The following is a 21,729-nucleotide window of genomic DNA, read 5'->3' on the forward strand; positions in this document are numbered from 1 at the left end:
CGAAAACTTGTTTCCTTTTCACCTTTACAGAAATTACAAGAGTAATCAATATCTAGTTTAAACCGTTCCACTGTTCCAGCACGTTTTACCGGGTGTATTCTATGCATTATTATAAAAGAGACTTCTTTTACTTTGTTAAGTTGGCTTAAGAAAGCCAATTTACTGATATGCTATTTTCTTCTGAGACTAAATCTGTCGACACTAACTCATCCTAGAGCTTTAACTCTACAAACTCCAAACTCAGCCCAGATCTTCAGACTGATCTGAAGTTAGTTGCTATATCTTTTCTAACTGATCGGATTTACGGTTTTCCTAAAAATGACGATTAAAATTGGGAAAAATCCCATAGACTTACATTGACGGAATGTTCAAATGAGCCAACACTTTTCAAATTCCAACTGTCAAAACTCCCAGAATCCCTTGAGACTCAATCAAGCTTCCCTTCTATTTACTGTATTTCTATCCATTCAAACTCATCTATCTATCTATGCCTAGTAACCAGAATCATGCTAGTAACTTGCTAATCATGCTAGAAACATGCTAGTAACATGCTAGTAACTTGCTAGTCATGCTAGAAACATGCTAGCAACATGTTAGTAACTTGCTAATCATGCTAGAAACATGCTAGTAACTTGCTAATCATGCTAACAACATGCTAGTAACTTGCTAGTCATGCTAGAAACATGCTAGCTACGTTAGTAACTTGCTAATCATGCTAGTAACATGCTAGTAACTTGCTAATCATGCTAACAACATGCTAGTAGCTTGTTAATTATGTTAGCACTATGCTAGTAAAATGCTAGTAACTTGCTAATAATCCTATAAACATGCTAACAACATGCTAGTACCTTGCTAATCATTATAACATCATGCTAGTCACATGTTAATCATGTTAATAACATGCTAACAACATTCTATCTATCTGTCTATCTCTGACAGACTGTATCGCCTTCAAAACATCCAAACTTTAACCTTTTAAAACTACTTTAGAATTCAAACTATTTCAGACTGAAAACCATCAGACTTAAAACTTTTTAAACCTTCTTAAACTTTTTAATCTTTATAAACTTTTCAAACTTTTTAAAACTTTCTGTTCCGGCTTTCTCAAGCCAACTTAAAGTTTGTCTTGACGAACTTTTTTTATCTAGTTATTAATTTAAAATGTATCCACTGTTTTTTATCCAAGCATTTAGACCAATTCAAATCACCAAACACAGAAGACCAGAAAAACACGAGGTGGAGGATAAACAAAGTTATTAAGTATATTTCTATTGTAGTTGTTTGTGACTCTGTTTTGTATAATATTTGTGTTACCAATGAATATTTTACTCTTAATATCTGCAAAAAAATATTTTGGTTAAATGAACACGCTTCCTAAGATTCGCGTCATATTGCGTCACGTGAACGCGCATTCTCTTCCTTACACAACAAAGATGGCTGCGTCCTGTCGGAACCTGATGAGGTCGACTTTGCAAGGTAGGTAAACATATTAACATATAATTCAAAAATTTGCCTCATTAATCATAATTCATCTGAATGTACTAACTGTACATTATAATTTTTACTAATAAGATATGATTTTAAACCTCCGTTACAATTTAAAATTACTGCTGTATTACCTTGATAGCTTCACATGCACAGAACAGATTCAGGCAGCAGTAATATACTGTACTTAAACTGGTTGAATCCAACGAACCGTTCAAGACAAATATGACTAATGAAAACTCTGGGAAGATGAACGACTCTCAAATTGTTCAGACTCAGTATTTCACATGTAGGTAGATGAGATGCCACTATTTCATGGTATTTCATAAGTCAAATGGATAATTAAGCAGTATTACATGAGCAAGAGTTTTGTTATTCCAAATATCAGCACAGTTGTGATTAAGCTGTATAGGCTTAACTTAACTTAATATTTAAACCAGTATTGCTTATGTACAACACCAGTTCAATAAACAGTGAGTTAATATTGAGAAACTTACATTTTAGACAGAATACAACTGACAGCGAAGAAAGCAGAATCAATCAGTTTGCATCTCAGAACACCACAGTAATGGTGTTCAGCTTCTGAATGAACGTTTTAAAGGAATCAATCAATTATTCAGTGACTGACTCATTGAGACAGTCACAAGTCGCCATGTACTATGTAAACTGGGGATGAAACTGGGTTTGATTCCCAAAATAAAACATAAATGTTTTGGATTAAAGCAGCTGGCAAATGTAAATGTGAATATGAGCTTTATCCATATCTATATCTACAGTAACAAGTACTAGCCTGCAATGGAGACGATAAACTGGCCCCATTATCTACAAGCCATCTGCCCATTTGATTCCCCTAATTGCTAACCTTTCCAGACACTTCCTCTGCATTCTGTTTTTACTTCATGTCTTGTTATTGAATGGTATTTTCAAAACACTTACGGGCCATTCTACAGAATCGGTTTGAAGTCAGAGTTGGAAACATCTTGGAAAAAAATGTCTTTTTCCACAAATTTTGTGTGTATGCAAAATGCATGATATCCAAGGTACCAGTGGCGGCTACTGGTCTGTCAAATAGGGGGAAGCTCATTTTCGGCCTACATCATAAAATTGTCTATTTATTTATTCACAAGAATGTGCCTTATTGTCATAAGTAAGTCACAATGCAAACAATCGTAAAAAAAGCTTTAGTTTTATTATGCAAAATATGATGTATTTTTTCTTTTAGTCAGATGCTACTATATAGTATAAATATTTTGCAATTTAAATAAGGTTATTATGGAGATTTATTTATTTATTTATTTATAAAGTATTTTAATAGAAATATAAGGTTTCATTATGTTATGTTAAAATTTTTCAAGATTACTATATATATATATATATATATATATTAATTTATAGTCATCCTCCATGTTAATATTTAATGTAGTAATCTATATATATATATATATATATTGACTACTACATTAAATATTAACATGAATGAATGAATGAACAATCTAAAAAAAATATTAAACTCTGTAAAAGTGAAACAAGGAATGTGGTGTATAATTGTGTGAAATGTATGATGAAAATCAAGCAATTTCGCCAAGCAAATATAAAGAAATAGGTTGCAGCAGTTTTTATTTCGACTGAACTTGAGAAATCCGCGATGGGACTGAGCGCGAGTAGCTTCAGCGATTCCTTATAGTACAAAATCGCTGTCAGTCAAAAAGAGATGCAATCTTTCGACAGACCCTCCAATCATCACGCAGAAGCTCGGAGTCCAGGCCAGCCCACTCCTCATTTGCTCCTCATTCACCCCCAGAGACGCTGAGCGTCCGTGGGCGGGACATAATCGCAGCGTTTATCCAATGACCGTCTAGTTTCAAAGCACTGAAAAAAAACGTTCAAAGCAGCCGCATTGAAGTCAATGGACGCTGGGCTTCAACGGGGAAATGCACTGTGACGCTACGGGAATGTATGAGAAGAAAATCAAGTCAGCCGACCTGCTATATCTAACTGATTCTGAACGAACTCGTCTTTGAGATGAACGTTTTCTAACGCATTTTTAGTCAATAAAATGTTAATACAATAGTACATAATTTGACCATTAATTTTGTGACATTATAGGGGAAGCTGAGCTTCCCTTGCAGTCTTAAAGAAATCGCCACTGCAAGGTACACATTTCTAGTAATTGTACAGTTAATTCTCATATTTAGGTTTTGGAATATTTGTTTTCTTCCCAAATTTGTCACTACCAAAACACAGTAATATATAATTTAATAAGAAGGGTTAGATTGACCTATTAAGGTTTATTGCATCTTCTTTGTATATGTATATAAATAAATATATATATATATTTCTGTTGTATTAAAACATTTTCAGGAGTCAATCAATAAAAATTACAATTTTAACAATATATCAAGTGCGATTTATGAGATTTGCTGTTTTTTGAATCCTAATTTTCTTTGTAAAAGGCAAAAAGTTGATCATTCTAATTTTAAACTTAAGGATTCATTAGTTTCAATATACATCATTGAACCACATACTATCATAACATCTTAGTTGATAATTCAATATACTTTATTTTTGACAAAACGTCTTATGTTTCAGTTATGACAGCACATTTTTCGGTAGTGACAGTAATGTTTCGGTAGCGACCACATCACAGTACAGTTTTTTAAATCACATACTTAAACACTACTAAAACATACTAAAATACAAAAAAGTAGCATAACTGTACTAAAATGTAGTTTATTTCCCCCAAATAAAGGATCATTGTCACTACCGAAACAATGATGACATGTTTCAGTCGTGAACTGTTGCGGTCAGGGTTGCCAGGTTTTCATAACAAAACCAGCCAAACTGCTAGTCAAAACTAGCCCAAAACTCGCGTTTTGAGGGGGGTTCCCGTTAAAAATCTCATTTTGGGGGGTAAAATACACATTTTTTTGGTGGCGTTCCACTAGTAAAATTAGCATTCTAGGCAGTGTTGCCAAGTCTGCAGTTTTCCTGCGAAATTGGGCTACTTTAACACTGTTGCCATGGGTTGTTTTTAATGTCCACGGGTTGAAGCAACTCCAATAACGTAATATTTTCCAGCTGCATTGCTAATTTTACCAGGGGAATCCTGCTAAAAACTTGTATTTTACCACCCCAAAATGCAATTTTTACTATGGGATCCCCCTCGAAACATGATTGGGCTACTTTTGGGCTAGTTTTGGGCTAGTTTTGAGTAGCAGTTGGGTAGGTTTTGTTGTGAAAACCTGGCAACCCTGATTCCAGGGCCTAAATATCGCATTATTGGTGTCGCTTCAACCCGTGAACATGAAAAACAACCTGCAGCAACAGTGTTAAATAAGCCCAATTCCGCAGGTAAGCTGCGGACTTGGCAACACTGGTTACCATAATGAAATTTTATGGGATAACACTCAAAAAAACAAAGATGTCACTACCGAAACTTTACCAAATGTTTCGGTTGCGACTGTTTCAGTAGTTAGTTTTAGATACTTTTGAAGCTAGCTTAAAGATGCTAATCAGCACATGGTTAGCTAGCACAGTTCTAAACAGCTGTACCCATATTAAAACTAAATGTTATGGAACAAATCCCCCCCAAAAAATTATACTCCCAAATTATAGAAAAAAAGGTGTTCAGTAGTGACATTCTTTAAAATTACACAACTTTCAAACTTTTGAACACACACGCACCATGTAGCTATGAGAGAAAGTGGCAGAAATATTTCCTGATCATACAAATGTAGGGGTGTAGTTAAAATCAGTCTCAGCCAATGGACTAATATATATATATATATATATATATATATATATAGTTTCATAATTAACAAAGAAAATATAAAATAAATCTTTTTGAACTTCACTTTTTAAAAGAATCAAAAAGATACTTTTAAAAGCAACAAATAAAAGAAAATCCGTGGCATTTTCATAAGTTGAAATTTAGGGGTTAGGGTTCAGGACAGCCACCTCCCAGTTACAAGGACCCAATAAATGACAATTTTATATATATAGTAAATAAGTCTTAAGTAATATAAGGCTCTTAGTAAACATCTAAAATTTGAATACTTAAAAGCCTTTTAAATGTGTTATTTGGCTGTGGGACAGCAGTTTGGACCAATTCTGTAAGAATGGCCCATTTGTGATCTAATAGGTCAGTATGGTAAGTATGCACCTGCTTAGAAAATAAATGGCTGAATGTGATTCAAAATTGTTTTCCACGCTTTTACATTTTTTTCAGGTTTGTATAAGTTATCAAATAGGACGCTGTGGATAGGATCTCCCTTTGAGCAAAGAGTTGCCCATCTCAGACTGCAGGACAATGTTTTGCACAGCAGAGCTCTACACTGCGGACATTACGCTTTACAAACCATCACCAAGACAGAGTCTCCGAAAGTTATGAACAAGAAAGCAACTGAACCTGGAAACAAGACCAACCAGCAAAAGAAAGAGGAGGAAGAAGAGGAGGAGGATGATAACAGGCCTGAGTACATCCCCAAAAGAAAGGCCAAAAATCCAATGATGAAAGTTGGATATGCATGGTAAGTACTGCCAGAATAAACCAGTAGTGAAAAGTATTTCAAGCTACTGACACCAAGGTGTTATCTTCTAGGATGATTGGCCTGCCTACTGGAATCATTGGCTTTATTCTGGCAAAGAGACAGGTGGACAAGAACCGACTGAAGCAGCTGAAAATCAGACAGAGAATGAAGAAAGCCAATGAGGGAGATTACGAGAGTGAGCGATATAAACCAAGCACCGGGATGCAGTGAAAGCTCGACTTTGTGAAATGACTCTCTTGTGCAAGACAATGGCTTTATTGTGCACTTAATCAATGGGTTGCCATGGAAACACTGAACCGGGCAGGATATAACAAAGACATGTAGAAAGCAAGCATTTATTATGGATGAGGAGTTGATGAAGACGTCTTTTACACATTTTGATGCAGTCATCACCGTGCTTGTTCATAAGCATACAGAACAACATTACAAGCAACCTCTATTATCTATTAAAATCATTTAAATAACCAAATAATACTCTAGTGTTTCTTTTATTGATTGATCCTCACAATGACGATGCTTACATATCGAATTTTAGCCACATTTTCTTCAAAACATGTGGCATGAGAACATTGTAACAGAAAATACAGAAAAATTCAAATATTTAACCATCCATTTAAACATAGTTAACACTTTTTATAATTACTAGCGTTGTATCTTTGGTGCTAAACAAAGGAAAGGCACCATTGAACATCACATAATCTGAGACATTTACCTAAGTGTAGTATCAAATTCATTAAGACATTTATTAAAGCAAAACATCTGATTTGTATATTGTAAATAAAGACGTCTATGCGATAAATACTCTAAATTATGAACTGAAATAGTTAGATTATATGTACACAGCAGAAAAGCTATACCCTCACCCAAAATGTACCACAAACGTAATATCTATAGTAAATACAGCAAATCTAAATCTATACAGTAGAAATTTGCATAATACAAATCCACTTCTAATAGACAGCTTCCATCTCCATGACATGAGGCCAAGAATACATTAAAGGCAATATAATATCACTCATATTTTCTCTGAATATATGCATACGGTTAGTAAATCATGAAAATGATATTCATCCCTTACCAGTTGTTTCATCAAGCTAGATATCTATATGTTATTTAGGTCTGGATTGAGAAGACATTGCATAGTGCATAAACAAAGCCATTATGACAATACAGAAAAGGTCCGTCGGCCAGCTTAAAGCTTCTATCTCTCTGCATATCCAATAATTTGCAGGAGGAAGATGAAGATCTGGACAATGTCAACATAAAGGGAGAGAGCTGCAAACACGTACTCCTCTGGGCCGATGGAGAGCTTCCTGTTTCCGATGAGCAGCTGGGTATGATAGGCCAGAAACTAAGCATTTAAAAACACAAACACAAAGAATCGATTTTATGATTGAACAAGAAAGCAATTTTTCCATGCAGAGCTGAAGTATTCAAAGACAAGGTCAAAGTTGCAGTGAATAAACATACCAGAGTGAATGCAATGGCCCCTATTGCTGCATAGAGCATGTGAAGCCATGGGATCTGAAGCAAATTGAGAAAATGAGAGTTAAATGATCAAATGACGATTTCTGTGCAAATGCAAGATGCAAAGTCATGCTTACGTATTTGAATGACAGCACGATTGCTGTGATGATGCCAGTCACGAACACTACAATTCCGAGGACGCAGAAAAAACCTGAACATTTAGTGAAATCCACCTATAAAAGAATAAAAAAAGCTTGGTGTCACACATTTACACAATGACGTAAAGTCATGCTGATGGTGTATAAATTATATGTGTAGCCCACCTTAGTCTGGAAGCAGAACACAGTCACTGCGACAGATACAAGAACAGTGATGGCCAGGGCCAGGAAAACCGCCCTAGTGCTGTAATAGCTACAAACAAAAAATTACATTTTAATATTCATAATTCTTTATTATTATTGGCAGAAACAACCATTCAAAAGTATGGGGTCTAGAAGTTTTTTTAATGTTTTTGAAAGAGGTCTCTATGCTTAACAAGGCAGCATTTACTTGACCAAAATAATAAAGTGAAAACAATAACATTGAGAAAGATTATTCCAATTTAATAAATACACACACACATAGATATCTCTCTCTCTCTCTCTCTATATATATATATATATATATAAACTATTCTATTTTATGTTTTTACATTAACAATGTAATCAATATTCTATTTATTAAAGCCAAGTATCAGTCTCATCAAGTTAATAACTCAATATCGTAACAATTTAAACAATGTTTTATTTGTGAACTTATGTTCAGCTATTTTTAAGGCAGCAACTATTTGCACTAAGTGCAAACAGTAATAGATTTTATTTAAACTGTGAAAATAGCAGTATTTTTTAGCAATATGCTATTTACACTAAGTGCAAATAGCTATAGATATTTACACTGTTAAAATAGCAGGATTTTCTGATGTGATATATTTAAAAAGGAAGGGGAAAAAAGTTTGGCAAAGGTGGATTTGAACTCGGGGTGATCGCGTCAAAAAGACTACGTGCGCTTTACCATCTACAGTACTGGAACTAAAATTTGACAGCCGTGTTTTGTGGTCTTGACAAACCCAATCACACGTTGGTGGGGGAGTTAGTGTAAATAGCCTCTGCCAACAAGGCAGGCTATTTGCACTTAATGTAAATAGACAGCTTTTTTAATAGTCATTTTTTCCCCCACTTTAATTAGAATAGAACAGTGTAGAGGAGACAGGAAGCGAAGTGGGTAAGCGAGAGGGGGGCGGGATTGGAAAAGGTCCTCAAGATGGGATTCGAACTCGGGACGCCTGTAGCGCTATGGCACTGTATGTTTCCGCCCTGCCAACAAGGCTATCGGCACCGACTTCAATAGTTAACTGTTTTTGAATTTTTTGGATAATCAGTCATTAAAGTTCTGTAAACATTGGTCACAGACAGAGATTTACTTTACATTTCACCAAGGTGATTACGCCCACAGATCAGATTTACTAACAGCTTGCGCCTTTTGGCATTAAAATAGTGCTGTCAGGATTTACTAAAGATGCGCTGTAAAGAATTAGTGCTGAAAAGGCATGGACACAGTTATTTTTTTTTTTTTAAGTTAAATTTTTGGGCTTTTTTGTGCCGATCAGACTCGGCAAAGGACCTCGAAACGGGATTCAAACTCGGGTCGCCGCGAGCACAGTTGTTCGATATGTCGACGCACTAACCACAAGGCTATTGGCGTCGATGGACAAAATTATTTTTGCACCTGATCTTATTGAATATGCATTTGTAGGAGTTTCCCTTTCAAACGCTAAATTTATGGGAGGACAGTATTAACATGAATCATGCAACGTGATTGACGTCAAATTACTGGTATTTGTGCCATTACTTAACACCCCCCCCAAAAAAAAAAAAAAAAAACCCCACTGCTCGGTAGATTGCGCTGGTCATTATAGAAATTAGATGTGGTTTTAATCACATGAACCAATCACAGCTGAACATAAGTATATGTTCAATCTTATCACGACAGAGGCATTGCCTCCTCTCATGTGACTTTCCCCCATTCATTTTCAATTACCCCCTACCCAACTCACTGCACACTTTAGGGGGTCTGTTAAAAGTCAATGGGCTCAGGAGAGATGAAAGAAACGCGGACTCGCGCTGTAACTTTGGTGTCACAGTTGGACAGCATTTCTTTAGTAAATTGAGTGATTTATACACTTTTGTAATTTTGGCATTGTTTTATTTTTGCACTATATATATTTTTTCTCATATTTTGAAGAGACACTTCCTCGTGCCATCTCTGAGGAAACGCCCCGATATATAAGATATTAAAGCAACAATAAATAAATAGTATGAAAAATTAAGTGGGGTGGGAACAAAACCACTCTATCACTGCAAACTAAATAGGCAAAGAAATTGACAACGCAAACAAAGGACATCCATTAAAACACTCTGTCAACAGTCATGAGACTCATGCTGTTTTTCCATTTCCCCAGCCACTGTATCTCATCACTGAGACGTACGTGTTGCGTGACATCTCACCTTGCAATATTTCCCGTCATGAACGATAAGGCCAGTGTCTAAAACAAGAAAAAAGGCAATGTTATCCAAAGATACTTTGTCTACAGCATTACATGTAAAAACAACATTGCTCATTACAGGTTTGGCCACACTCCCTCTTAATTTCTTAAGAATGACTCAGAATTTTCCACTCACAAAAATGGCCAACAGGATCAGGTTCCATGGGAAACGCCTCCTAAAATGTGTGACAAAGGAGAGGGATAAATTCATTTGCTCACATTACATTGTTTATAGTGGCTCTTTTTTGAGGACTTCAATTTTCAGTTTAACTCATTTTTTGTTTATATTGCCTGCCTGGTATGATTTTGTGTCTTCATTCTTACTGTGTCACATTATAAAACTACAAGCATTACAAAATATCACCATCTGTTTGGTTTATTAATAGTTTGATTCAGAAAATGAAGCAATCATCTCACCTGGGTCCCTGACAGCAAACCAATACTAAGTGTGTGACAAAATAGACAGCACTGAAGAAAAAAATTTTTTTCAAAAGACATTCACATTGTTCTACGTTTGTTTTTGTTTGCTTTTGTTTACATTTGTATTTAATGTTGTAAATGTGAAGCATTCTGTATAGTGATTGAATAAATGTCTCATTCTTACTATGAAGTCCAATAGATGGCTGGATTTTTCTTCACAAAGTCTCCTACAGGTTCCCTGAGTGAATAAAAACACATTAAAGTTTAACGACAAAGTCTACCTGAACAAGCAGAAATAACATTAATCTTTTATATTGTGTGAACACAAAGCACAGAAAGTAACCACACCCCCCCAAACACAGACTCACACAAATGTGAAAATAGCAACAATGCTAGCTGTGACAAGAAGCTGAGCGGCGAGGATCATATAAACCTGCAAAACAGAATGAACGTTTTTTCAAACTCAACCATTCAGAAACATTAACATTCAATTTACACACAAAATCTGAAATAGCAACTGAGTAACACTATTATAATACTTACTTTTCGTATAAATGTGTGACGGACACTAATGTCGTCGAATCCTCCTGATGTAGTAAATCCTTCATTGTCACCTGTAACAATCATGTGTTCGGTTAAAAATACATTTTCTGAAGTGCTATTTGCAGAACGCAGAGTATGAATGACCTCATTCACATCAGTCTGTGTAAACAAACCATCATATAACTGGGAGATTCTTCAACTTCGAGCACTTTGATGTACGAGGATTTTAAAATATGAAAATGTCATACAAACATGAACATTTCATGTTTAAAACCATGCTAATTGAAAAAAAAAAAAAAGAGTCAAATAATCATAATATCTCTTGTGTGCGAATGATACACTGTCCTACATTTAATTTACAATAATTTTTTTAAACACTATCGGTCAAAAGTTTTGGAACGATAAGATTTTTAAAGTTTTTTAAAGAATTTTTTGCTCACCAAGTCTGCATTTATTTGATCCAAAATACAGCAAAAGCATTATTATTATTAAATATTTTTACTAATTAAATTAACTGCTTTCTTTTTGAATAGATTTTAAAATGTAATTTATTCCTGTGATCAAAGCTAAATTTTCAACAAAGAAACCTGAAAAAAATTCTATTCAGCTGTTTTCAACATAATAATAATAATAATAATAATAAATGTTTTTTTGAGCAGCAAATCAGAATATTAGAATGATTTCTGAAGGATCATGCGACTGGAGTAATGATGCTAAAAATTCAACTTTTGAAAATCACAGGAACAATTTATATTTTAAAATATACTAAAATAGAAAACAGTCATTTTAAATAGTAAAATTATTTCTAAATTCTACTGTTTTGCTCTAATTTGGATCAAATAAATGCAGGCTTTGTGAGCAGAAGAGACTTCAAAAATCTTACTGTTCAAAAACATTTGACTGATAGTGTATTGGGGCGGGCGATATGGCAAAAATATCACATCACGATTTTTTTCAGAAATATCACGATTCACGATTTTATCACGATTCTTTTATCATGTTGGTTTTACTATTTTGCAACGTATCTGAGCAGTACAGCCAAACTAAAAACAATGACTTTCAAGGTAACAAAGTATAAAATAAAAAAAGAATAGCAGATATTAAGGCCAAAGTGAGCGAAGATAAAAATCTTTTAGCAGTAGCAAGAAATTAAATTAACAAATATAAAAAGTGAAACACTATATACATCAATTGTACATTGATTCTTATTAAAGCAACTGTATTGAAGTTCTACAATCAAGAGCAGTAAGTGATTTTTCTCTTTGTGTTTTGTTTTAATAACAATTAAAAGAATAGTTCATCCAAAAATAAACATTCTGTCATCTGTCAATTCTGTCAGAGTGTTTTATTTTAATATATCATCATTTGTTCACTCTCAGGTTGTTTTAAACCTTAACAAGTTTCTTTTTTCTGTTAAACATTGTCGGTTTGATCATTTCTATTATTAAATTCAATGGGGACCAGCTACTGTTTGGTTATCCACACTCTTCAAAATATCTTATTTTGTGTTTAGCACTAGAAAGAAAGTAATACAGTTTTGGGACAACATGTAAGTGAGTAAATAATGACAGAATTATAATTTTTGGGTGAACTACGCCTTGATGACAAGTGGCTGCATGTTTAGTACAATTAAAAGATGCACATCTAATATACAGGCAGGCATTCGTTTTTCTCTCAATTGTTTGCTTTCACTTTAGACATAAGCTTCTATAAACTGTTTTTATATGTAAACCTTGTGTGTTTTGACACAAGCAGATCATGCAGACATTATCGTCCATGATCAAAAATCGTCATATCGCACACCCCTATAGTGTATATATATATTTTTAAAAAAAAACCTGATATATAACAATTTTTACCCAATAAAGCTTTTTATTAATAGTTAGTGTACTTGTTTATAGCCCATTGAAGAGCATGTCTGAGATAAAATATGAGACATGTGATGTTACTAAAAAACTAAAAAAATAAAATATTACTTGTAAACTGAACATACTTTAATTGTGCGTAATTTCCAATTACATTAAAGTATACCAAAAGTGTGAAAATATTGTGTGTAATACATAAAATGCTAATAAATAAATAAGAAAAAATAAAACAAACAAGTGAAAGTTTGAAAGCTTATTTTCTAAAATTTCACAAAGCCTAAAGCGCCTGTAGTTGAAGAAACACCTAAGAGATAATGTACAATCCAAATAAACCCTGAAGGGCTTTTGTGATCATGGAAGCTTGCTGTACATTATCTTTACATTATCTTCCTACATAGCTAATAAATCAATAAATGGACATTTAGATGGTTTTATTACATCAAAAGAAAGAAACCATGGATTATAAGAGACATGAAACTACCAGATATATACATAGCTAATCAGTTGCCAGGGACAACAGTAAATTATATAACGTCATTAGAATTAGAATGCTGCAACTGACCAATCAGAATCAAGTATTCCAGAGAGCCATCTAATGAATGACTATATCACTGGCCTGGCAACACTAATCTGGTTAGAGCTAGGCTATAGGAACTACATTAAGCAAAATGCTGACATTAGTTAAAATTCGATTCAATGGCCTGCATATGACCTGCTAAAATTACATTTCCCAAACAACGGATTGTGTGATGAACCAGACCCTAAACCTAAAACTAAAATAAATATAGTTCTTACATGTTTCAGGACCATGAATACTGTGAAAACAAAAGTAAAAAGCTGAAGGTTTATTAGATTCCAGAAATAATAGACTTACCTACACCAGGAGGCATGACGGGGATGACAGGTAGACTTGGCGGGGGGTATCCCGCAGGCTGTCCACGGTATGGATCATTGGGCTGGTATGGATCATTAGGATGTGGGTAAGGCGGCTGTCCCGGGTATGAGTTGAAGCCATACGCGGGGGCAGAAGCAGGGTAACCTCCTCCAGGCTGAGGGTTAGATAGCAGCCGGGAATCATCGTAACCTGGAGGGTAATCTGATCTTGACATTCTTCTTTACCTCCTGTTGGGTAGACAAGATTCGATTATGACCACTTGTGCTACTAAAGTGCAGAAAAAACAAAGATAATATCAAAAAAAGATAAATGTATTGAATGTAATGTATTTATTCTTTCTTTCAGAGATTTGTCCGGTTGATCTGTCATTTCTAAATATTCTCCAATCCAGCCCTAAAATTTATTAAAATAACCCTTAAATAAATAAGACGGAAGAATATAAGCTAAACTGGCACTTTTATACTTTGATCCATTCACCTCATAATCTGTCAATTATTGAACACAACCTGTAACTGAGCTTGAGATCATCTTTCCCCTTTACTATTATAATTATATTTAAGCAGGAAAACATATTCATCATCCGAACCCAGAACATTTCACAGAAAAGAACAAGCTTCCTGTTTGTCTGATACACGCATACTCTTTCAACACTTTTTAATACTAACAAATGTAGAGTTCAGTCTGTGGTCACTTATGATTCATTCTAGATTGCTGTAACTGATGTAGTCTCTTTTATATGTAAGAAACTCAAACCTAGAGAAAACCATTTGTTTTAAAACACTTTTTAACTGTAATTTAGAATTTTAGAATGAATATTTGAAATTTTATTTTTCAATATCTTTTGGAGTATGAAACTATGCAATAATTATATAGTAATATTATAATAATTTACACAACTGATACAGAAATATAAAAACACCTACAGTACCCAAACACAAATAGTTCTTATAAAGACTAAAGACCATGTGTGATTATTCTCGTAATATTAAGTGATATTAAGATCAACAGTACCATTTTTATTTTTGCAATACCTTCTCCATCCTAAAAAAAATTAACCTAATTATTAAATTTGTCAGTGGTGTTACTGGTTCCCAAGTGCTCTGACATTATTCTTCCACGATTTAGTTAACGGGAACCTATTGTGCCCTTTTTTACAAGATGTAATATTGATCTTGGGTGTCCTCAATATGTGTCTGTAAGGTTTCAGCTCAAAATACCTCACAGACCATTTATCATAACAACTGGAAAATGTCATTTATAGGGGCGTGTCTAAAAAAAGAGCTGTTTTGGTGTGTATGTTTGCACTTTAAATGCAAATATGCTGCATATTCCTGCCCCATCTTCAAAAGATCTCTGCTTTGCATATATGCAGCAATAAACAGTTGATAGAACCAACATGACTTGAGAGCGAGAGAACCAGTGTTGCCAAGTCTGTGGTTTTCCCACGGAATTGGGCTACTTTTAAACAATTGCCAAAGGCAGTTTTTGATGTCTGCGGTTGAAGTGACACCATTAACGTCATATTTAGCCCCTGAAATGTGAATTTACCAGCGGAACCCTGATACAAAAACGTGTATTTTATCCCCTGGAATGCGATTTTTAACGGGGCCCCCCTCGAAATGTGATTGGGCTAGTCTTGAGCAGCAATTGGGTGGTTTTGTTGTGAAAACCTGGCAACCCTGGAGAGAACCCAGTGTTCAGTCGTACATATGGGAGGCCAAACACACACTGACTGCACTACTGAACTGACAGCGTGGCTCTGATCAATTAAAATACTTTGATAACGTACGCACACAAATACAGTTAAAATGTTATCTAAGCACTATAATGACATGACGTTCACAAATCAGTCTGGAGCGAAATTATTTGCACATATTTAGGGAGATTTTGAGGTGTATTACCTTAAAAAAAGAAAAGTACTGCGTCTTCAGTGGCTCAGATATTTTTAGAAAAACGAGAAGAAAAACTCTTACATTTAGTCTTACATCCAATCACTGGGATTGTTGATGTTACAGCTGCTGGAGCAAGGAGAAAATGCAAGACAGTGTACAACCGAAGACAACTCACTAAGGGTGGAAACTATGGCAATACAGGACTGTCAGTCAGCAGTTGTGGGCGGGGCCTAAACAATGTGACATCACAATGCTTAGAGAATCAAAACGACATGCCTAGTGAGACCGATTTGGTTTAACAGAGATTAAAATTAAGGAATGAGTGGATTTTTATCAATGTAGGGTGGTTGTGTTTACACACTACCAACACGAATTTATGTCCAAACACCAAGTACAAGTGGACTTTGCATAATAGGTGCCCTTTAACGAAGTGGATAAAAAACAGATACAATAATATAGTGCAGCAAGTGTGAGAAGTTCAGCACTGACATGTTTCATTTTTAAAAACAATTCAGACGGAAATGCACAATGATCCTAGCAATTAAGGTCAAGGTTTCTGCAAGAGCACTAAACTTAGAATATCCTTCCTACCACTTTCCGTCAAGATCTGTCATGTGGCTGTGTAGGGGTTTGAGAGGTCCAGACGCAAACAAAAGATAAGTGGATATAAATTCACTTGGCGACTGCACGTCTACACATCCTTACAATGACGTGCATGAAAGATGTGAACTGATGATTTTTTGGATCTGGGAGTAGCTTAGCTTATATATGCATCATTAATATTATCATTGTTATTATATAATGTTTGTGTACTCCGATGAAACACCAAAGCTTCAAATGTTGCCATTTTCACTCTCACAGTACTCACCACAGCAAAAAAGCACCAACCACATTTTAAACAGTCTTCCTGGAAACAGCCTGACAAGGCACAGCCCATGAAAGGCCTCACAGTGAGTGGTGTGACTGTGAATACACCTAGTTTTTTCCTCAGCGACTACATTTTCCTATGCTCAGGTTAGGGAGTGACATTTTGAAATTTTATTGATTTTTTTTAATGTGTACTTCCTGTCAGATGCAAAGCAGCATATGCAAGACCGCACAATGAGGTGACATAAACATGTGACTCACATCTGCTAAGGGAAATCTCCTTCAACCCAAAGTCTAAACTGGATGAATTTGATTGTCACTTAATGAAAGGATCCTGGGAAAAGGCGTTTCTTCATTTCAGGAAGGAGTGACTGTCAAATGAACTTCAGAGAGCTAAACTGAGTCATAGGTGGATACTAAATGAACCAACATTTTCCAGGATATGCGACAGAATGCCATGACCAGTATAAAACCAGGTTCACTGTCACTTTTTACTTTCAGACCAAACACATGGAAGTAGTTTTCCTGTATATACCTCTACGGTATGTGGCCTGTTTTTAATGTTTACAAAAACAGTGCTGTGTAATTCAAGCCAGACTTGAAAAGAATGTCTCCATTCTTGTATCAGATCAGCACAGGCAGCCTGACTCAAGCAAGCCTACCACACACTGTTACATCATTATTTACTCTGCTAAGCAACCTTTTATATTTAAAGTGGAAAAAACATAACACTTTTTTCACTTCCTTACTGGTCCACCCTAGCACTTAAGATTAGCCAAAATGTTACACAACCAGCCATATTCAAATAAATGTTTTGTAGAAATAATGTTTTGCTTTTTTTTCCTGATAGGGCTTTAATATTATATATGTAATGAATAGAAACTGTAATGTAATTGAGCTAAAAAACTGGTTGTTTAATGCATGTTTAATATATAGGCGGTTTTGGGCATCATAGTTGCATTCAATATGTGTGATGTTTAGGTAGCTCAGAGGATTTGAAACAAAGCCACAGACTGCCAGACATCCATTTCCTAAGGGGGCATGAGGGCATTTTTGGGAAGTATGATCTTATTTTACTCCCATATATTTCTCTATTATAACTTCATCCTTAAATATAGACTAGAAGCAAAATAAGATGTGTAGTTGTGAATACAGGCTAAAGTCACGACTGTACTCTAGAGCTCTTGAACATGTTCACATATTTTGGCCTCACTCACCCCTTGGCAAATATTTACTATGGTAACCATAGTTTCTGACAAAAAAAAATAACATGTGCTAGTTATTTTACTACTGTTAAAGCGTGATAGATTAATCAGTCGATGTAAAAAGCTGTCGAATAGTATTTGTGTATTACAAGAGCACGTGATGGTAAAAAACAAAGGTAACAATCTTACCCTCGCTGTCTGAAATCCAGAAAACTTCACACGATCGATGCTGAAGCTTGGAGAAAGAAATATCTGACGATGTAATCCTTCCTACTGAATCTATTTAAATAAAAACTCGTGAGTTGACGCACTGACCCACCTTCTTCAGAGTCAGCTGAACTAATGTAGAGACAGCACACACACTCGATGACGTTCAATGTAATAATGTGCTCAAGATGCTTACAAGCCAGCAGGTGGAGTCAGCCTGAAACATGTTGCGTGTAAGCAAAACATATTTCTCAGAACTAAGCCACTAGATAGCTGTTATACCAGTACGCTTATGCTTTGGCTCTGAGAAAAGTTAAAACGATTAAATCTAAAACAATATTGTCTGCTTCCCTTGTTTATGTAACATTTCACCAACACGCTCGTGTAAGAAGTCTCTCGAGGTGCGCTGAACTGGACACACCCAAGCCTGCATATTTGTATTCTTAGAACAAGCTGGCGTGTGTGCTCGTGCGGTCGCTTTTTGTTGTCCTACACCAGGTGGTGCTAAATGCCGTTTCTACTTTTCTGCAGTCAGTATCAAAAGTTTGTTTACCAAATTACATTGCATACAGCGATATAGGTAGGTGAAACCTCAAGAAATCAATACAGCTTATCACAAACCTAAGCTAGTGTTAAAAGGTATTTTTTTTTATCCATGCCACGTGATTTGAATAAGGTGACAAGTATAGAACAAGAACAATAACATTAAGACAAACATCATAAAAAATAATAAAGTGGATTTGCATTTGTGTATAAAAAAAATTAATGAATATGCACGTTTGAGTTGTGATTAAAAAAAAAAAAAAAAAAAAACATTATATATGTTTTTACATGTACTGACATTAATGTTTTCAGAGATAGGTACAAAGTTCATCCCAAAAAACTTTAAGGCAAACACATTCATGAAAAAAGATGAAAAATAGTCTCTTCTACGTTATTTTGAATATATTTATTGAGGGTACTGTTACAAGGTTAGCATCTTTGTAATATTTTAAACGTAATTTCTATCTTCATTGATTACAATACACTGTGTGCATAATTATTAGGCACGCTAATATTCTGGTCATAGCACATTTTACCAATTCCAAACCACATCAATCTTAATAACTACTATTAATTTTGTATTTAATCATTTATACGTTATATATATTTGTCCATGAAGGCTGGAAGTGAAAAACTCCTTATATTCAGGTGTGCGTAATTATGAGGCACGTTTTTTTTAACATATAAAAAAAGATTTAACCCAGACTGAAAAGTCAAAAATTATTAAATGCCCATGAGAAGGATGCAACACTAATGCAATACTAGAATTTGCAAAGTTAAGGCATGACCACTGGACAGAGAAATGCTCGTTGGGTCAGCACGGTGAGAAAAAAAACAGTGGAGAAGAGAAGACACGTTAACTGCAAAAGAATTAAGAATTAAAGTGAAGAATTAGCTGTGAAACCATCAGGAGCCATTTAGTCTCCAGCGCCACCATTTTCCAGAGCTGCAACCTACCTGGAGTCTTCAGAAGTTCAATGTGTCAGGTTCTCAGAGACTTTTCTTGGGTGAAAAATCCTAAAAAATGACCCTCATTTAAAGAGAATAACATGCTGAAGTGTTGTAAAATACATGAAGACTATTTTCTATAGGCTTTATAGACAGATAAGTTGAGAGTGACTTTTGAAGGACCAGCATCAAATCCTCTTATACCACTCTTTCAAGAATTTATCTTCCAAAATCTGGCAGTAAGTTTTGGGAGTTCATTTTGGTCCATCTCTGCAAGTCAGACTTTTCAGGATAGGAGATAGACTAAACATGAACTCCCAAAATGTACTGCTAGATTCTGGAAGACAAATTCTTGAATCAGAGGTACAAGAGGATGTGGTGCTGGTCCTTCAAGAGTCATTCTCAACTTATCTGTCTATAAAGCCTATAAAAAAAAAACTGTCTTCATGTATTTCTTAACACTTCAGAATGTTATTCTTATTAAGTGAGGGTCATTTTTAGGTTTTTCTCAAGCAAAGTCTCTGAGAACCTGACACATTGAACTTCTGAAGACTCCAGGTAGGTTGCAGCTCTGGAAAATGGTGGCGCTGGAGACTAAATGGTTCCTAATGGTTTCACAGCTAATTCTTTACTTTAATTCTTAATTCTTTTGCAGTTAATGTCTTTTCTTCTCCACCGTTTTTTTTTTTTACCATGCTGACTCAACGAGCATTTCTCTGTCCAGTGGTCATGCCTTAACTTTGCAAATTCTAGTATTGCATTAGCTTTGCATCCTTCTCTTGGGCATTTAATAATTTTTGACTTTTCAGTCTGGGTTAAATCTCTTTTTTGGCTTTTTTATATGTAAAATAAAACGTGCCTAATAATTACGCACACCTGAATATAAGGAGTTTTTCACTTCCAGCCTTCATGGACAAATATATATCACGTATAAATGATTAAATACAAAATTAATAGTAGTTATTTAGATTGATGTGGTTTGGAATTGGTAAAATGTGCTTGGTAAAAAAATATGACCAGAATATCAACGTGCCTAATAATTATGCACACAGTGTATTATACTCTTTCAATGAAGGCCCACAATTAATTTTTGGGGGGGAAATCCTAAAAAGGAATAAAACTGACCAGATTTTTTCTGTAAATAATATTTTGGTTGTCTTGGAAAAAAAGTGTCTCTTGTTTGTACAACAGCCACTGTAATAAAAATGCCTGTTGGTGAAGTTTAGCTAATTTAATAGGTAATTTACTAATGTAAAAGGGGCACTGTAACAAAAAATCATCCTCCGATCTTCTTAAAAATTATATTTGGAAATACACTACTGGTCAAAATTATTTAATGTTTTTAAAGAAGTCTCTTCTGCTCACCAAGCCTGCTTTTATTTGATCCAAAGTACAGCAAAAACAGTAAAATTTTGAAATATTTTTTACTATTTAAAATAACTGTTTTCTATCTGAATGTATTTTAAAATGTAATTTATTCTGTGATCAAAGCTAAATTTTCAGCATCATTACTCCAGTCTTCAGTGTCACATGATTCTTCAGAAATCATTCATATACTGATTTGCTATTCAAGAAAGATTTTTATTATTATTATGAATATCTAAAACAGTTGGGTACATTTTTTTTCAGGATTTTTTGATGAATAGAAAGATCAAAAAATGTTTTTTTTGTTTTTTTTGTCCTATGTCCTATCTTATAAGTTCTATTTCAGTTGAAGGAACTTTGTTTACTGATGATAAATTCAATAACCACTTTGTACATGATCTTATCAACAGAAAATCTATTCCAGCATCTTCTTTTAAATGGATGGCTTTTATATAGATTGCCATGTGGTCTAGACTCTTCCACACAGATATGTATTAACAAACAAGATAAAAGAAGTTACATACAAATATTACATAGATGCTACCCTTGCAGTACACTCAGTAAATATATTCAAAATACTGAAAAAAATGCACATTTTGGGATGTAAAAGAGCCGATTTTTCATTTTCACAATTTTTCAAGAGACAATTTTTTTTTTTTTTGTGAATGAAAAAATACTTTGAATCAAATAAATACAGGCTTGGTAAGCAAAAGAGACTTCTTTTTAAAAAAAACATAAAACATCTTTTAACTTTTGACTAGTAGTGTATGTTCCATAGAGTTTTTTTTAATAATCTTTTTAACCAATTCACTTTTAAAACCTGGTTAAACAGGGTAAAATCAATAAATCCAAAACCCCCATCATTAATCCTGTTCCTTACAACCTCCATTTTAATT

The 21,729-nt window shown here is 34.5% G+C and overlaps 2 protein-coding genes across 2 annotated transcripts; one reads left to right on the forward strand and one right to left on the reverse strand.

The window, feature by feature from the left end:
- Window positions 1-1,411: 1,411 nt before the first annotated feature.
- Window positions 1,412-6,711, forward strand: si:ch73-71c20.5 (DUF4748 domain-containing protein). The gene is made up of 3 exons (XM_051112726.1): window positions 1,412-1,476; window positions 5,714-6,014; window positions 6,086-6,711. The coding sequence occupies exons 1-3, from the start codon at window positions 1,434-1,436 to the stop codon at window positions 6,243-6,245; spliced, it is 504 nt and encodes a 167-aa protein (XP_050968683.1). The 5' UTR covers window positions 1,412-1,433; the 3' UTR covers window positions 6,246-6,711.
- On the reverse strand, window positions 6,357-18,396 carry tmbim1a (transmembrane BAX inhibitor motif containing 1a). Its single transcript, XM_051112725.1, has 12 exons — window positions 17,960-18,396; window positions 13,786-14,033; window positions 11,047-11,117; window positions 10,872-10,936; window positions 10,688-10,741; window positions 10,501-10,551; window positions 10,220-10,259; window positions 10,046-10,083; window positions 7,826-7,913; window positions 7,640-7,735; window positions 7,506-7,559; window positions 6,357-7,386 (listed from the first exon to the last, which is right to left on the reverse strand). The coding sequence occupies exons 2-12, from the start codon at window positions 14,018-14,020 to the stop codon at window positions 7,237-7,239; spliced, it is 942 nt and encodes a 313-aa protein (XP_050968682.1). The 5' UTR covers window positions 14,021-14,033; window positions 17,960-18,396; the 3' UTR covers window positions 6,357-7,236.
- Between the last annotated feature and the right edge of the window lie 3,333 nt (window positions 18,397-21,729).

Source organism: Labeo rohita, chromosome 6, assembly GCF_022985175.1.
Source record: "Labeo rohita strain BAU-BD-2019 chromosome 6, IGBB_LRoh.1.0, whole genome shotgun sequence".
Lineage (NCBI taxonomy): Eukaryota > Metazoa > Chordata > Actinopteri > Cypriniformes > Cyprinidae > Labeo > Labeo rohita.